Raw genomic sequence first — 19,178 nt, 5'->3', positions numbered from 1 at the left:
AATACTCATATCATAAATAAGGAGAAAGACATACTCTATTCTATTGAAAATGTTAAATTATCCAGATAGCTCTAGATAGCAGAATTAGAAAAGACCAGATTGTTTCTGTTATTATCTTCATGGCAATCTCCCCATTTTTTAAAAAAATGTTGGATTATCTAAAAATTACAGAAAGGATTATGGATTACAATAATAAAAATGTGATTCCCAAATTAAGAGATGGAATATATTAATAAAACTTGAGCATTTTAAAATTGGACAGCTAAGTAATTGGGTGGAATTTAGGGACAACATAGAAATCTGCTTTGTGTGTATTTATATCTGATATCTTTTCCATTTGTGAATGCTGCTTTTAAATATTTATTTCCCAGAGTTTCATTTTGGAATAAAGTCGCACAGCTCAGTCTGACATATAAATCAGAGATTAAAACTATACCCATCAAACACCAGAGTGATATCTCTGACCACAATCACATGTTCATCCACATAGCCAAAGAGGCGTAAAGGACTAATTCGTAGAGAGATTTTTTATTCCCTGGAAACATATGACTGTATTAAAGCTGTTCTGGAGAAGTGCCATAAATATTCAGCCACCTACCTTCCCTAAATGAATGACTATTTAGATAATTGCAAACCAAAGACTTCTATACTCAGTCTTGTCTTCCAAAGACAGATGAAGATTGATTAACCTTCATATGATAACCTCACGGTTTATTTTAAATCTTATGATTCATTTGAAGAAACAACAGAATAGACATAAGTGATACTATTTTCTTCTAGAATCTAGATGATAATCCACACATACACACACAAGAGATTTAAATACTAGTTATGTCACATTTAACTGCAATTACAGCAACCAAATGCTTCCTGTAGTTTGTAAATAATTTCTTGCCTAGTTATGTAGGAATTTTGGTCCATTTCTCCACAGAAAAATATTTCAGCTTAATATTCCTGCATGAAATACTAATTTCAGGACACACCATAATATTTCTATGGCGCTCAGTCTGGACAATATTCCAAAGCATTTATTCTTATGTACCTATTCACTTATGGATTTGTGATTAATGCTTTGCTGCAGGAATCGGTTGAGCTTCAGCAGACATTCAGATTCTCCTACAGTATAGAATTATTTGAAGCAAACAGATTTAATATTTCCTTCAATGATGGGAAATCATCTAGGTCCTGTATGTACTGCTGGATTTCCCCTTGGTATAACGATACATGTGCATTATAGTTTAGAAAATTTTATTTTTGTTTCATCAGTCGAGAAAACAATACTTAAGAAATATAGAGGGCCATCAAAGTACTTTTGACAGTCTGGATACGAGCATCTATATTTTTGATAAAATCATGAACACTGATTTTAGTGAAGATATGAGAGGCCTGAAGATCCCTAGGTGCTGCTTTAGGTTTCTCTCTGATGTTATGCTTCTAGAACAGTTTTGTCAGGGTAGTTCATCAATATTTATAGGGGGAGTCAAAATTGGCCAGATATTGAACCTGGTGTCACAGTGAAAACTCTACCCCTTTTGTATGTGTATCATTTGCTACCCTTGACTATCTAATCGCACTCTCCACTCCATGTCCACAGATAATTAATTAAAGTGTAAATTGACTACTTTTTTCTCAAATCTTCTCCATTTCAAGACTATGTCTCTGGTTGTACTTTGGTGGAGCCTTAGAGTTACAGCAATCATTTGTAATTTTTCCACTCTGATAATCATTAAGGACATGGACAACTATGTTAAGGGGCTATTTAGATATTTCTTGTGAACAAGGCCTTATGTATTTCTGAAATCTGTATAATAATAATTTCACTCAAATGAGGGGAGCCAAAGTCTGTGGTTCTTATATAGGACAAGGATGACTCCAGATAATTCTGATTGTTAAAGTACTTCCACAATTGGCCTCCTTTAATTATATTGGCAACTTTTCATACTGGTACATCAAGTTATATTACAAAATAAATGAAATATGCATTTACTGTTCATGGTACTTCTTCCACATAGATTCTGTTCATATATGAATAAGACCAGCATAAAGGTCTAATAACATTCAGTGGCAAAGATACAAAAAGGTTTAGAAAACCTGAAAGCAGCAAATGCATATGTATTATCCCCCCTCTCCCAAAGATGGCAAACATAATAGGTTTTAGGCACACAACTTTTAACATGCTAAAAAGTTCTCAGCACAGACTTTTTATGAACAAAATGTCCGAGTTACATAGAGCTGTTTTTTTTTTTTAAATTGTCCAATTACACACCAGGATGAACTAGTAGATGGGCAAGCGGTCACCTGTATATTCTGCTATTGGCAGCAAGGAATCAACAATCTACATAGGCCTACTGAAAGAAATCTTGCTTCCTCTGAAAAACTCAGCATTGCTGATTTCCTGTTGACAATAGCAAGAAGAAACCAACAATCTTGCACATAATTGCTGAGGAAGTAGAATTAGGCTTCCACAATCCTTCTAGTAATCTTGCATTAAACCAGTTTTCCAGAGGAGGAAATGAATAATCTGCACACAGATTACCAGGATTGTTGCCTCATTTTCCCCCCATTGAATTTAGACAAGATTGTTTAGAAATATGATAAGTGCAAATAGATAAATGTAACTCCAGCAATTAGCGCTGTTCTATTGGAATTATTTTCAATAGAAGGGAATATATATAGCTCAGGGTTGAACTGTGGAGTTCTTGGTACTCTCTAAGCTTGCTTGTTAAAATGTCTGCCAGCAAACACGAAGCTCAGAGAGCACCAAGTTCTCCATGTTATAAAGTTTGAAGGAGTCATTTAGAGCAGGGGTCCCCAAACCCTGGTCCGTGGACTGGTACTGGGCCGCAGCATGCCAGCAACTGGTCCGCACAAACAAGCAAAGCCCCATCCACGAGATTCAGGCAGTACACGAAACCATGCCCCCTCCGGTCCGCAGAAAAAGCTCTCTCCACATAACTGGTCACTGGTGCCCAGAAGATTGGGGACCTCTGATTTAGATTATGGGTTCTAGTCCCGCCTTTGATATGCCAGTTGGGTGACTTTGGGCCAGTCACTCTCTGTCAGCCCAACTCACCTCACAGAGTGTCATGGGGAAAATAGGAGGAAGGTATGTTGGATGTTTGCAGTCTTATTTGTACAAATAATAAAGGCAAGATATAAGAAATAAAGGCCACTTTAATCATTTGCTCAGTACAAAAATTAAAGCATTCCAGGCAGATGGTTTTCGAGCCTCCACCTAAAAACATCCAAGAGAACTTGTCATCTCTTTGGATAATTGGTTCCATTCTTAACCTACGCTGTCAAATTCTGCTTCCATTATTTTGTGTTCTACATTCTTAAATGTGTGTCCTGACCTTCTAAGTTATATCATACCACCTATTCTTTCTCAAGTTTAATATATCCCGCTCTTTTAATATGCCTTTAATTTCTTGTCCCCTAATCATCTTTGTGCCCCTCTCTAAACCAGCTTCATTTTCTCTTAAATCAGGGATGTCAAACTCAATTTCATTGAGGGCTGCATCAGCATTGCAGTTGCCCTGGGGGTGTGTGGCCAGGGTGGGTCAGCTACTGAGTGGGCGTGGATGGAGTGGGTGTGGCCTACTGGGTGGGCATGGCCAGCTCTACATCGTTTGCATCAATGGCCTGTGGGGGCCTGGGCAGGAGTGGAACAGATCTGAGGGTCTCTGGCAGAAGGGGGTGGAACCAGGACCACTTCCAGGCGATGATGCATTTCTTCATTCCTCACAAAGGGCGACACCTCCCCAGCATGCACCCAGGGGGCAGGGTCGACACGGCAGGGACTGGTTCCTTGCTGTTTCCAGACGGCCTTGTGGAGCTAATACTGAATGCATTTCAGCATAGATGGCCACCACAAAATTGTACATTGGCTCCCTCCCAGCCTGGGCCAGGGCCAAGGCAGCGGGGGCCGTTCCGTTTCCAGGATGGCTTCGCGGGCCACATGGAACCACTTGTGTTTGACATGTCTGTCTTAAAGCATGGATCCCAGAACTGGACTTGGCTTTCAAGATGTTGTGTGAGCAGTCATAATAGAATGGAATAATTATTTGCCTTCATTTAGAAAACCTACTTATAATCATAACATGTAAGAGTTTTAAGAACCACTGAAGATCAACCCACTCCCAGTCCAGGTATCTATTGCTTCAACAATCCTGACAAGAAGCCATTTCTTTTCTGTTTATGTGCCTCATCTTTTAAAGCAGATTGTTCCATTGTTGAAGAAATCTTCTTGTTATATTTTTTGAAATCCAACCAAAATCCTACTTCCTTGTAAAATCAAGCTCATTGTTGTCTTGTGGAATAATTTTGAACAAATTTGCACCCTGTTCTACTGGTAGTCATTTGCATATTTGAAGAATACTGTCATGCCTCACAATTGTTTTCCCAGGATGAATTTTTTTCCATCGATTCTCATAGGATTCTAGCTTGGAGGCCTGTTATCATCTTGATTGATCTTTTCTGGATATGTCCTAGTTTCTCAATTATCTGAAATGAGGGCCCAGAATTGGAGGCAATGCTCTATGTAGCATCTAACATGATTCTTAATTTTGACACTGTATTTTTTGATGCAGCCTAAAATAGTAACTCTGGGAGGGGCAACCACATAGCACAATGATCGGAATAGTATATTTGTAGATTAACAATATACAAATAGAACAAATTGTAAGTCTTGAGATTATTATTCAACATTTTAACATGTTAGCATTATAAAAATACTACTGTAGAAGCCAAAACAAACTGAGATTACTTCGATTATTATTTTAAGAAATATGAAAAGACGGAAACTAGAAATGTGTTCATTTCAGAAATTATAATCTAGTTATCATGATCTAACTGAATACAAATGAATATCTTTCCTTACTATACCTGAATTAGGAACCTTTAATTCTAAACTCACAAGAATATATTTACAAAAAAAGTGCACCTATCTAGTGGTACAAAGAGGTAATAATGAAATAATATGCATTATTTATTTATTGCTATATATTGAACTCACCTATTCATTCTATATGGATTCTAGGTTTCTGTTCCAAAACTATGTCTGATAGCATAAATGTTTATAACACCTTTCACTTTAAAAACAACACAAATATTCCAGTATTCGGGCATGGTATGTACTTCTTGAAGAATTATATAGCTTGAAACATAATTCTCCATTGGATTTTATTATCTAAACATTACAAGGCAGTACTGGGCAGTTTATATATTTACTTTCAATTAACTATCTTAGCCTGATTTAATAACAAATTATTTCAGCTATGTATGTTCATTATTGTCTAAAATCACTAAAATACCTATTGGCATTATTCAAAGACCCACTTGTAATATTTGTAATGTGAATTATGTAATTAGAGACCAGGCAGGACAAAACATACTTTATTGTACTGCAACATCAAACACATGAAGAGTACATCAAAGACCATGCCAATGACAGATCATCAGAGTAGTAAAATAAAGGGGATATACTGAAATCAATATTAAAGTCTATTCACTACACTATTTTAAGTAACTTTATTCAATTTAGCTGCAGCATACACATCTACATCTTGTCCTTCTAAATTGCGTAATATAAATTTTTAAAAGATGAAACTAAGAGGGATGGCAAAGTGCCACCTCTGGAGTGCAAAAAATATAACCACAATCCCATCCCTCTTCAGCCTGCTACTTATGTATGAGAGACAAATTCAAAGAACATAATTCCTAAAGACACTTGTAATGGTATCACTTCCTATCCCAGCCACTACCAGTGTGATTAGGATGATTAAAGTTATTATCAATATCTCGCCAACTACAGGAATAGTCTTTTGTATTCTTTGCTCAAAGATAGAACTTAATAAGTGCTTAGGAATCTATTGCAATAAAGCACATGTCATGTATGTCCTTATTTATGAAATATTTAGTACTGACAAGAAGAGTACAAAATTGTGATTAGTCCTATAAGATTCAGCTCTTGGATCTCCAAAAACATGCCATTGAGGGCAGGCCATGCCAGCAGCAACATTTGGGCACCCGTGACTAAGGAGAGTATATAGAAATATTTCCTCTGATGAAGAATCGGTATTGCAACACAAATAACTTGCTAAAGGAAGCACCAGATCATTCACTTACAAGGTACAGCCAAATGAGCTTCCTGTGCTGGTGAAAGCAGTAAAGGCCCAGCATCACAAAGATAAGATGCATCTAAGATCTAAGCTTTGACATCAGAAGCAGCATTTGAAGACAAGTTGTAAGCTATTTAAACAGGCATGGATTAAATGCCTGAATGTATACATGCCCTTTTTCTTCATAGCCAGGTTTTAATGCAGAACTAAAGGTTAAGAGAAAAAAAAAGGGAAGAAATTCCAAGATTAAGAGTACATTTCTATTTAAGATCAACTAAGAAAGAAAAGGAATAAGGTAACTTACTCAATCCCCATAATTATCAACATACCGTTGAACAAATACAATAGTGATTTCTCAATATTTTAAGCGAAGTTTGAAAAAATAGAGACATAGTTTTGTCCTATTTGCTTAAACAAGTAGTAGAACATTAGCCACATGGTAAAAGTGCTGCTTAAGTAAATGAGGAATGAGAATAACTTTGGGTTACACAAAGAAAGACAAGCATAGATTCCATTCTACCAATGAACCCCAACAAGAATATGAATCAGCGGCCAGCACAAACCGGACAAAACACTGAACCTTCAGCATTCTTCACAAAGTCAAACCTCTTCGTCAGCCAGTCAGTTAGGTGGAAATTCTGGCTAAAATGAAATAAAAACTGAGGACAAAATGGAAATAAATTAAAAGGCATAGCTAGACTAAAATTTCCTTATGATGTAACAGGTTTTACAAACTAAAATACAACTGATTTCTCTAATAAAAGAAATTTCCAAATTCCTTTTAGATGATTTGTAACTTCAAATGCTTACATAACTGAGACTGAAAAAGTATTACAGCATCCAGATAATATTCTCTATGAATAAAGAGAAAAGATTAAAAAAAGAAAGAAAAATAATAAAGAAACATTCCATATGGAATTCTCTTTCTCTCTCTGTAGTTCCCTTTCCCTCTCTGTAGTTCATGAATCCAACGCAGATGCTAAGGTGACAGCATATGTAAGTAAGGATTGGGGTTTTTTTTGTTGATTTTTCTTTTTTTAAGTTTCAACAAAGAAAGCCTGAAGATGAAGAGATTTCCATTCAAGAGTTATCAGATGGAACATGCTCCTCAAAACCCTCGCTTTCTCGGACTAAAGCTCTTTCCAGAATAACGCGGCCTTCCTTGTAGCGCTGGCTGTCTTCGGTGGCAAATTCATATATCCAGCCAAGTTTGCTGTTGCAGTTCTTGCAGCTCACATCACGAACCATATGACGGCCAGTGAGCATGACTCGGTCTTGAACTTCACTGTACTGCAAATTTACTACCTAAAGGAAGTTAAAAGAACAGAAGCATTTAATGGATTGATTTATTTGCCATATTTAAGAGCTCAAGGCAACACTCTTTTCTCGCATTTTTTTCCCCATAACAACTCTGTGTGGTAGGTTAGACTGAGAAAAATTTACTGGCCGAAAGTTAGTGAGCTTCTAAAGCCAAAGAAGCTAAAATCTGGATCTTCCTACTAGACAAACACCTTTCCCATTGCACTATATTTTAGACATATTACATTTCATTGACAACTTGCAATCATTAGAGAACTATGGAAAAGTCGATTTTCAACTTTTCATTTAATGTCACTCCTTGATTACTCTGTATAAGCAGTACAATAGCCTTATTTGGAATTTTGGTCGGTTGATAAACACCACTATGGTAACAACTCCTCCAGTATGTTTCTTTCCCTAATTATATTCTCTATTTTGGAGACAAAATATCCTTCAAAATTAAGCAAGCCATGCATTTTAAGGTAGTTGTCCATAGCAAGGGTTAGCAATGTCCAGCATATCTTACACATATTATAATCTGTTTTACACAGACAAATGTAAGGACATTAATGAACTTGGCCTATAAGTTATAGTTTGTTAGAACACAAATTGGTTACCACTTTATCTCCAATGTTTTACCCAGTTTGCTATTCACATTTTTAACATTCTCAGTAATTGAAAGCTGATTTTTTTTCTAGCAGTTAATGCCACTCTTAGCCTTTAACAAGAATCTACAGCCCAACAAAGGCAGCCAATCCAATAACTTTAACTGCCATAATACCTTAGTATCAAGTTTAGATTGATCATTACTTCTCAGCATATGAATAAATGGTCAAATTAGATACCTATGTACTTTATGTGTGTACTTTATGTATTACATATGCACGCATGCGCAATCTGTCGCACACAGTTATAGACACAAATCCAGATAGAAGCAATACTATGTAGCAGAGAATTTTACATCTCAAAAAAGCCCTAAGTCACTGTTACTATCACATTGTTAGAACTCTTAGATAGACATTTCTGCTTCACCTAACCATATATTGAAATCACACTTCTAGAAAGTTTTAGATGTCTTTAACTAACCTTGTTAAATAAAAAGGCTCGTCCTGTAGCCCCTGTAAAACGGGTAGATATAAGCTCTGAGCGGTTGGTCAAAATTGTGTCACAATTTGCACAGGAGAATAGGCGAGTACCACCGATATGATCCAAGAAGATGCGGCCCATTTTAAAAATTATTAGAGACCTAAAAACCAGGAGAAACAAATTGCATTAATGTTGAAAAGTCAATTAAGGCAAAATACTTGTGAGAATTATATTTGAAAAATATTGACAGTGGATAAATATCAGTAATAACTGTTTCATAAATATTAATTGTGGCTACTTAAATGAACAGATATCTCCACCTTCTTATCCCACTCTCTTGTTACCATATCTATAAAAAATATCTATTACGAGTTGCCCTCATATTGAAAAAAAGAGAGGCAAAAATCAGATGATTTGCAAATAGCTGACATAATCCATCTCCATGCTGCTTTGCAAACACCAAAAAGAAAGCAAGAAAAATCACTTCATTACTTTTATTATTTATTTTAGAAAATAATCAAGAGCACTGAATGCAGCCAGATTCTTTCCACCCCCTACCTCTTGAATAGCCAGCTGCCCATCTGTATCACAAGAATGTGTAAGTCTATAATTCCATGTAGGTGAAACAGGTTTGTTGTTTCTATAACAAAATGAAAGGTGATGTTCCTCTCCTATAAACCCCCTCTGACATTCTCTCCATGCCATTAGCTTCAATGTTATTTGGGATCTTCCAAGTTAGATCACAATCCTTATTCTGAACCCAGCTTGAGTCATCATAGTAATTTCATTCTGTGGTTTTCATTTTGACTCTAGCAGTCCCTTAATCATATCACTTCTGTATTATTACAAAACCTCCAACAATTCTTTATGAAGCAATGTGCCTGTGACCTGTCCCTGCCCTGCCTGCCCTTGCTCTCTTCAACTGATTCTACCGCCCAATCACTGCTTGAGAGACCCCATTATGTAGTTTTCCCAAAAGCTGTGATTGAATAATTGAGGCAAACAATGCTGTTTTGATCCCAAAGGGTAATCTGATCTAATATGTTTCTGTATATTGCAGAATCCAACATTTCTGCTCTATTCCCTTCCTGCCAAGATATTTATGTAAGCAAGTTTTGAATGGAGAGGAGTGTCCCTAGAAATTCAGTTTAGTAATGTTGCTGTATCTTTGCCCTAGTCAGGACCACAGCTTCACCAACTTGATAAAACCAGCCACATGCAACTGTCAGATTACACATCTCACTGTCTACAAAGCATATAAGAGGCTTATTTAGGCAGATGTGCTTACACAAATAAATGTTAAAAAACTTTAGATTGCAAACATCATTCTTGAAAGAATAAATCAAGCTGGAAATCTGAAAACAATCACTGAAAGCCATCATATGGAAGCACAAAACAAAAAAGACATTTTTACACCATATACTATTGTAGTCTAGCTATATAACTGTATTTCAGCTGAGAATGTAAAACTCAATTTATAGAAAATATTCTCTATTACACTATTCCAAAATGTTTTATGTTTCTGCTTGTGGGCTACATTCCATTGTCTTATGAATACTGCCCTCTAGATTCAAAGCTGACTACGGTATATTTCACATCCTTTACACAGAGACCAGATGGCAAAGTTGACTCCCTTGCTCAGAAAATAAGAATATTCACCTAACAAACCACTGGGGAAGGAACAATGGTTTTGAGATATCAAAATCTTAAAAGACATAAAGATGATACTATGTTGTTGTCATTGTTCTTTTTTACCCATTTTCAACAAAACAAGGAAAATGGAAAAACCTAGCATACTCTTTCTTATAGAATAATGTATAAAATTCTTACTGGGCTGATGTTTTAAAGAAAAATCACTTGCCCATTAGCACTTTTCAATTTATGTTTCAGCCACATGGTTATTTTATTTTAAACTGAGGTTCAATGTATAACTGACCCCTTCCAACTCTGGTTCTATTATCTTACAAACTAAACATAAAATGTCTCGTATTTTAAAATTACAGTGGTTATAGATTTAAAAAAAATATTAAATATATATTTTATTTTTGTCTGGTTTTATTAATTCAAAAAAATTAAAGCTTATGAAAGGGGCCAATTTATTGTTCCATGATCTGTATGCAGTCATCTGCAGACAATTGGGGAAATTCACTGCATTCATATGAACAGTTTAAAACTACTCATGCCCCAAAACATGAGCACAACCATTACTATAACTGGATTTTACCTACTTTATTAATTTCACCCATTCCAGGAGTCTATACAGACAATTTAAAATAATGATTTAACATCCTATTTCAGGCGTAAAGACCTGATCCTATAGGAAAGTCCAAAGCTAATTCAGATGCTTAAGGCACATTTAATTCACTGACCACCTTCAGAATATTTCATGATATATCCCTCCCCTCACCATCATTCTTTGTCTGGATTTATTAGATTTATTTATTACCATTAGGTTTTCCTATTTACATATATTTATCAACAAAGAAAGATACACCTTAAGAGTTATTTTGAAGAAACACTCTTTTAAAAGCATATTTTAATAAACTTAGAGAGTGCACTGAAGAGATCTATATGTGTGTTTGATTCGTGAAACATTTTAATTATAAAATAAATATATCTCCATTACAGTTAGCACAGATGATTAGATGCAGTTCCATCAATATAGCAATTAACATTCCAGACTAGAAACCAGAAGATAGTTAAGTTCTAATCCTCCTTAAGGCATGAAAGCCAAATTGGTGAGTTTGAGCCAGTTACTCTTTCAGAGGGCAGTTGTTTGGGGACTGGTATACATTTTGTTATTCCTTAAACAAATGTGAAATAAGTTCTGTTGCATCTGAAGAAATCATTTTAATGCATTTTTAATATATGAAGATGCTACATCAAAAACCTGCTTTACTAGATAAAATAGTTCAGGTTCGGTTTTTACAAAAGTGGAAGACTGAATGAATCAAGCATGGTTAAAATCTTGTCTTTTCCACACAGCTAATGCAAATTCGTTGGAATACCACTCTTGGTTAGAGATCAGGCATTTGGAACTAAGGAATAAATCAGAGAAATAAAAAGAGAAGAATTGTTTCCCCCCCCCCCCCCATAGCATTTCAATCACGTGAGCAGCTGTGCTACAAATCTTTCCACCAATCATTACAGAGCATTGCAAGAGTCACTTCTGCCACTTCCGCCCGAAGAGCCAGAAACCCAAGACCCAGCCCAACAGTCCATGAAAGGATCACGTGCCTCGCAATCTCCAATCAGCAAAGATTCTGCCTACTTCCTTCACACGTGAGAATGAAGTGAACCCAGATGATTTGACAACAAAAAAGAAACAGCTGACAAGAGACTAGCAGGCCTCCTGTTGTTATAGCCAGAGAAGGAAAAGCAGCTTGTTTGGACATTATATTTAGAAACGTTTACATTCAGGAACCTCTTAATACATTTATGGCTATCAAAGACAGCAAGAGATAAATTGATATCCAGTCAATGAAGTGGCTGTATTGAAGGGGAAGAGGGGGGAAGAGGGGAACAAGAAAAGACTCAAAAATAACCTTTTTAACTAGGACAGGGGTAGGCAACCTTGGCTCTTTTATGACTCGTGGACTTCAACTCCCAGAATTCCTGAGCCAGCCATGGCTGGCTCAGGAATTCTGGGAGTTGAAGTCCACGAGTCATAAAAGAGCCAAGGTTGCCTACCCCTGAACTAGGAGCATATCTCAGTAACTGACCATGATTTGCAGCAAGCCTAAGAACTAGTATCACTTTTTTTGGAACCGGCACATCATTAGATGGGGGAAAAACTAAGCAGTACCAACGCAGAGCTGAAATTGTCGCTCCGAAGACGCGTAGGCGCGCAAACATATAAATAAAACCGGTTTCCTTACAGGAACCCCCTTCAACAGTTGTCCTAGCAGGAGGAGGAGGAGGAAACCAACGGAGTGGAAAAACCAGACGGCTCGAATGAAAGGGAGAGACAAGGCACCACAACCCCACGCTCTTCGCCCCACCGTCGCCTTCGTCGTGGGACAACCGCGGTTGCACTTTAGCCCATTTGCCGCAGGAAAGCAAAGCCCTTACGGCTTCCTCTGCGGCGCCGGACAAAAAGGCAGCGGGGAAATGGCAGCAGCCGAAGTGCGGCGGGTCCAGGCTGGGCAGCTGAGCCGGGGGTGGGGGGGAAGCCCTTTCGCTGTTGCGGCCAGAGAGGAGGAGGAAGAGGAGGAGGAGGATGCCAGGGCGGCAGGCTGCTGGGGGAGGCGGAGGCGGGCCGACACAAGAGGGAGGAAGGGCGGGCGGGCAGGCGGGCGGCTTCGTGCCATATTGGGTGTTATTGTGCCATAGTGAGTGTTATTGTGATAATGCGAGGGCGGGACCAGCTCGGGGTGTTTGGCTGCTGGGAAGGGCAGCGCGAGTGAGGAAGTGAAGGCAGGAGGGACGAACGGGAAGGAGGTTTTTGCACGGGGGCGGAGGAGGGGGGAAGAGTCGGAAAAAGAAAAGAAGACACAGGAAGGCCGGGAGCCCCCGTCGCCGAGCGAGTCCGGGGAGAACAGGAAGGGGAAGGGGATGCCGGCTGAGACCGAGACGAGAGTCTCTCTCCAAGGCTCTTTCGGCCACTGGCCTCCCCGCCCCCTCCGCCACCCTCTCTTCCTCCAGCGCGTCTCCGGAGCCCGCGGACCAGCAGCAGCAGCCGCAGCAGCCATTACCTAAGAGCTGACGCTCGACTCCGCGGCAGCCTGCCCTGAAAGGAAAAGGGCAGCCGAAGAGCCGCCTCAATGCCGGGTCCCTGCTCGCTCCCGAGGCAGCTCCAAGCGTCGCCCTCTCAACTCAGCCAGTTCCCCCCTCGCTGGCTCCGCCCCCGCTTGGCTCCGCCCTCCGGGAAGAGCCCCTCCTCCAACTGTGCCAGCCGTGGCCATATACTAGTTGAGGTCCGTCTCCTCTGAACGCGAGCCACGCCCTCCGCTGACGCGGCTCGAGCCTCGCACAAACATTGAGGCCACGTGGGGCGGCGGGGGGGGGGGCGGGGTTCGTTAAAGGGCCAGAGACCGAACCGAGAGTTGTGGGAACGCGGTCCTTTGTGCGTGGTCGGGTCTCTTTCCCCCACCCCCCACCCCCAGTCCTCTTTGTTGTGGTGGTTCGTCGTCTGGGAAATAACTTGTTTTATTCGTTTCGGTATATAGAGAAATATTCCTGACTTCTGCAGCGCAAGGAAAGGAGGGGAGAAAGATCCATTCTGCCCAGTTTTATTGTGGGAGAGGAAAACGAAGAGATAAGTTCTCAATTAAGAAGGCCTCAGCTTAATAATGTAGTGCAGCAGCTCCATTTTCTGCTTACGAAAACAATCATGTACGTTATACGCTTAATTGCGATAGACTGGAGAGTTGCTGCCCTGGAAAATAGATATCAGATCATCGTCTCACAGGCTTTGTATGGCTGTAGATCAGTGTTTCTCAACCTTGACCATTTTAAGGCATGTGGACTTCAACTCCCAGAATTCCACAGCCAGCAATGCTGGCTGTGGAATTCTGGGAGTTGAAGTCCACATGCCTTAAAATGGTCAAGGTTGAGGAACACTGCTGTAGATGATACCCATATAACATGTAAACGGATAGGTAATGTAAGTGGATGGGCTGTACATTGTACGGTATCTCATGAAACAAAGCACAGACTAATGGACACAGCTGCCTGGTAGCAAGCAGGCGATGTAGCTGGATGTCTTGAACAATTGCTTTGGTATTAGTGTTCAAAGACATTTCTGCACACAACAGCCTGCCTTGGTAGAGATTGATAATTGTTCTGTTTTCGGGAGTAGATACAACTTCTCTTTCGTCCACCTTTGTCTGAAATCTGAAAATCAAAATGTGAACATATTGCAAGCACACCTACGTCGATAGAATTTGTGTCTAAAGCAGCAACAAGGCAAAGCTCATTCTTATGTGGGTTGGATTGGTGACCTAAAATTCTGCCATCATTTTATAAAAATGGAATTGAGGTTGCTTTGGGATATACAAATCTCCCACCCAAGCTTTTTTCATGGCCTGAATATATTAGCAGATAAATTTACGGATCTTAAATGAAAATAAGTATTTTCATATATAACATTTTCTTAGGCCTTTATTTTTTAACAGATCCTTGGACAGCTGCTGGCACAGCAGGAAATAGGGGTATAAAATAAATTTGGAAATTAAAAAAAGAATTCCAGATATCAATGCCAAATATTGTTGCCAAGAATACTAAGCCATTCTGAGTCCAACCTGACTACCAAACAGGGAATGTACGGTAATAATAAATGAATGGCTTATTTCTGAATAGACATTTTTACATTCTTCTGTTGTACATAGTATGTTCAGGTGTGTGTCATATATGTGTTTCACTTTGAGAGCGGGCAACTAAATTTCATTTTTGATGTGTGCCGTTGTGCCCACAGTAAAAAAAAATGACAAAGGTTATCTATCTATCTTGTAAGAACCTGTGAACTCCTATAGTAGCTTTTCCCACCTCTATGCAGCTATAATGTTCAGCTTTACAAAGTATCCTGAATTTTATTTATTTTTGTTTTACAAATAATATGATTGATGGGCTTTCCATCAGTCAGATGCAGTGGGCATCTGAAATCCAGTTCCCTTTTGAAAATATGACCATTAAAAATACGGGAAGAAAAACCGGTTACGTCCATTTATTGTAACGTTAATATCTTTCTCACACACACAACATTTTAGAATATTTTATCAATTACAGATTATTATAAAACTTGTATCTGAATTAAATGTAATTTCAGTTCAGTTTCAGTACTAGTATATATTTGGATTATTAAATTCATGGAATTTTAAAATTGAAAAAAAAGTATGCACAGATTACAACTAGTCAGATTATTACTGCATTACCAGTTACATTGGTTAGATGATAGTACTCTTTTATATATACTGTATTTCTGAAAAAAATCTTTCGATACAAAAAGGACTCCCATAGTTTTAAAACTACATGAAGCACACAAAGCAAAATCAACAGCAGTAACACCTTACAGTTGGAGACCTGGACAGCAAGTATAATAAGATGACCTCTAATCCATTCTTTTAGTCCATGGAAGGTACGGTAACTGAAAATATGAAGAAGAATATTGTGCTATAGGGCTGGAGAGAATCAAATGCTGTCTACTAACAGATTTGGATAAGCTAAACCAAATAATTGATAAAACTATGCTTGATTCCCATAAATATGAGCAGGAACTACAGTCCCAAAAAGAGAAATTGTGGGAAAAGAATATATTTAACCTTGAGAGTTGGTGAATATGATTACACTCTTCAAGTACCTGACAGAATGCCACAAAAGAAGGGCAATATAAGTTTTACTCTGTTGCCTTTTGGTGTATGACATGGTACAGATTTTGTCAGGGAAAACTTTCTAATGATAACACTTTGACAGTGAAGGCAATTACGGAGAATGATTATAAGCTTCCCGTTGCTGGATGTATTCAAAGAGAGGGTAGGCAACCATCTTTCAGGATCTTGCAAATTGAATTTTTGTATAGAACAAAGAGCTGGGCTTTAGCAGTTTAAATGGCCTTTTCTAACTCTGAATCTTCTTGGACTTCTTGCAAGCAAAAGGAGTGAGGATGACTGGAACTGTTTCTTGGAGACAGTGAATACAGATGATACTAGCCCAATTATCTGTTTCAGCATTAGATAGGTTTTTCACATTATTCCATGCTTTTCTTATCAATAAAGGAGAATATTTGGAGCTCAGGGTTGAAATAAGGGGTCCTTGGTGCTCTTTGAGCTTGGTTGTTTTCTTGCAGATACTCATTACCTAAAAATCCTGATGATGTTAGCACTGATGATATTACTTAGTTTGGGTAATAAAATGTCTGAAAGAAAACAACCAAACTCGGAGAGCACCAAGGACCCCTCATTTATTCTTACATCAATTAATTCATCCTTAACACATATTGATAAATAAATAGTTTTATTGTTCTCCTATTTTGAAAATGAACTACACATTTCCTTTGCTTTTTCCTTACTGGATATATGTTTAACCTATTCTGGCAAAATGTAAGAGTTATTTCTTCCCAAGTGGTGTTATAAAACCTGAGAAATGTGTGTTCTAATGTAGGTGACTACAAGCAAATGAAATTGGTTGGAGATAAAGTTGCATTTATCTGATACGACTAATCCTGGGTTATATTGTGCCTTTTGTGCTTAGTATATATAAAGAGATAATGTGGAATATCCAGCTAGACTGGAGGGAGAGATCAAGAGGGGAGATTCTTGTAACATAGCTCACTAGCAATAAATTACTGTTGAAACTCTTCACCAGAGGTTCTGCTTGCTTTCACCTGACTGATAAGATGTTCTTGCCTTTTTTGCCTAAATTGGCAGATAGAGATGAGAGTTAAGTAATGCATTGTTCAGTAAATATAAAAACTAAATTGATTCTGCTGAGTGTGGGATGGTTTTCACAGATACCAATGAAAATGTTAAGAAATTCTGTATAATAGATTATGTCATGGTTCTGACAGATGAAACTCTTCAAAAGAACTTCGAGGCATTGTTTACCTTAAAGTATCTTTTATTCGAGAAACAAAGTATCGGCACTACATAGTTGAAACCAAAAACTAAATTCCCCTCCCTGGATACAAAGTAACAAAGTACAATTCCCTCCTCCAATAAACAGTCATAAATCACATTCCCCAATTAGCTTGAAGGCCAAAACACTATCAGCTCTGGGCCCAATGTCCTTGGGTTCCCTAGAATCTCATCCCTATTCCCCCTCCCAGCATCAACTAATTCTAAAAGCAATAGAGAAAATGGCTGCATTTCCATCTGTTGTCAAAGCAAGAACATCTGATTATTAGATTCTTATTTATGAACACGTCCTGGCAATGAGTTGCTAAGGTTAGATTACCAGCAATGCAAGCAGGAAATCTCAGAAAAACCTATTTAATTTTCCTGTCTTCTCTCTTCATCCTACCCCACCCCACCAGTTTCCGTTACATTTATTGGTAGAGCTGGAAAAATGTTGTGAGTGGAGACTAAACCTTACATGATAGCATTGCTTGCATTTTAATAAAGACAATATTTTTTTGTTTGTGAAGAAAAAAAGAAGCATAGCCATCAAGTCTCAAAGGTGCTTTTTCAAAAAAGGCAACTGGACTGTTTTTTCCTTGAGGAAAAAGAAGACATTTCGCTTCTCACCCAAGAAGCTTCATCAGTTATGATGGTGGGGGGATGGAGGGATAACTACTGACAGGATGAGAGAAGATGGAAAGATTATATTTATTTGCAGTCATCTGGTCATTAGCACTGTCTCTCAGAGCCATTGAGGTCATTTGGGGATGGAGATAGATAGATAGATAGATAGATAGATAGATAGATAGATAGATAGATAGATAGATAGATAGATAGATAGATAGATAGATAGATAGATAGATAGATAGATAGATAATGACCAGATGACTGCAAACAAGTACAATCCTTCCATTCCCCCTCCCTTCCCATCCTGTCAGAACCTATCCTTCCATCCCTCCCACCATCACAACTGATGAAAGTTCTTGGATGAGAAGTGAAATGTCTTTCTCCTCAAGGAAAAAAGACTCCAGTTGCCTTTTTTGAAAAAGCACCTTTGAGACAACTGTGACTGGATGACTGAGAATCTCCATAGACACATAACTATCAAGTTTCTCTATGGGGCTTCTCTTCAATTTACCACCACATAGTGCAATAAATGGTGGAACAATGTATAAACCTTTCTTTCTTTTATGCCTTGTAGATACCGAGGCAAGGAAAATATTATTCACGACAGCCCTCCAATGGACATCTTGTTGAAACTTCCCATGAATGTTGTTGTCTTCTGCAGCCTATATTTTAAAAGTACATTTAAGAAAGCACTTGGCATTTACTATGATTTAGACATTGGGATTTAGTGTTGGAGGTTTTGATGGATATGAAGGAGCTGTTCTGATATCAGATATGCATAAGATATTTGATAGAGTAAGATTACTGCAGTATATCATTTTAAGCATTCTCATTTTTATTTTAATTCAATCTCTCATCTGTCTTGATGTGGAAATCAACTGATATATACTCCCTGCTAGAAGAGGAATGGGGGAGTATGATTCCGTTTGATTATTTTTCTGGACCGATTGTTGGCTTTTGCTATCATCCTATGAAATAGCTTTCCAAATAGGTTATCTTTACTCAGGGCCGGGGCCATTATATTTCAATGGATTTCTGTAGCATTGTGATACAATGCATGCCTTTCCTCATTTATTTATATTTACTAATCTAATTTATATGGCTGCCTATCTATCTAAAAACAAACAGATATTTACATTAAGATAAAAACAACAATCAACACTTCGTTGAGGCTTAATGAAAGCACAAGACCATGAGACAAATGCACTTGTGCCAGAGATTCCATCCAATGCCTGGGGAAAGAGCCAGTTCTTTACAGCTTTGTAAAAGGCCAATGGAGTATGGACTGTGTATTTCAGGATGGTTGAGGGGGTTGTTTCATAGGTAGTGCCTTAACAAAGAAGGCATGCTTCTGGCAACCCATTAAATTACATTGTTTTATCAGCGGCACCCAGATCATACCCGCTTTGCCCCATCTGGTGGGGCAGTCAAAAACCACTGGAGAGAGGTATTCCCCTAAGTAACCTTGTTCCATGCTGTGTTGGACTTTAATGGT

The 19,178-nt window shown here is 38.3% G+C and overlaps 1 protein-coding gene across 1 annotated transcript; it reads right to left on the bottom strand.

The window, feature by feature from the left end:
- Positions 1-7,151: 7,151 nt before the first annotated feature.
- Positions 7,152-13,334, bottom strand: YPEL5 (yippee like 5). Its single transcript, XM_015820948.1, has 3 exons — positions 13,199-13,334; positions 8,505-8,664; positions 7,152-7,424 (listed from the first exon to the last, which is right to left on the bottom strand). Exons 2-3 carry the CDS (start codon positions 8,643-8,645, stop codon positions 7,200-7,202), a joined length of 366 nt encoding a protein of 121 aa, XP_015676434.1. The 5' UTR covers positions 8,646-8,664; positions 13,199-13,334; the 3' UTR covers positions 7,152-7,199.
- Between the last annotated feature and the right edge of the window lie 5,844 nt (positions 13,335-19,178).

This window comes from Protobothrops mucrosquamatus, unplaced genomic scaffold (genome assembly GCF_001527695.2).
Source record: "Protobothrops mucrosquamatus isolate PMUCROS unplaced genomic scaffold, P.Mucros_1.0 scaffold1223, whole genome shotgun sequence".
Taxonomy (NCBI): Eukaryota; Metazoa; Chordata; class Lepidosauria; order Squamata; family Viperidae; genus Protobothrops; species Protobothrops mucrosquamatus.
The sequence above is the reverse complement of the archived record's forward strand: the minus strand, read 5'-3'. Positions and strand labels throughout refer to the sequence as shown.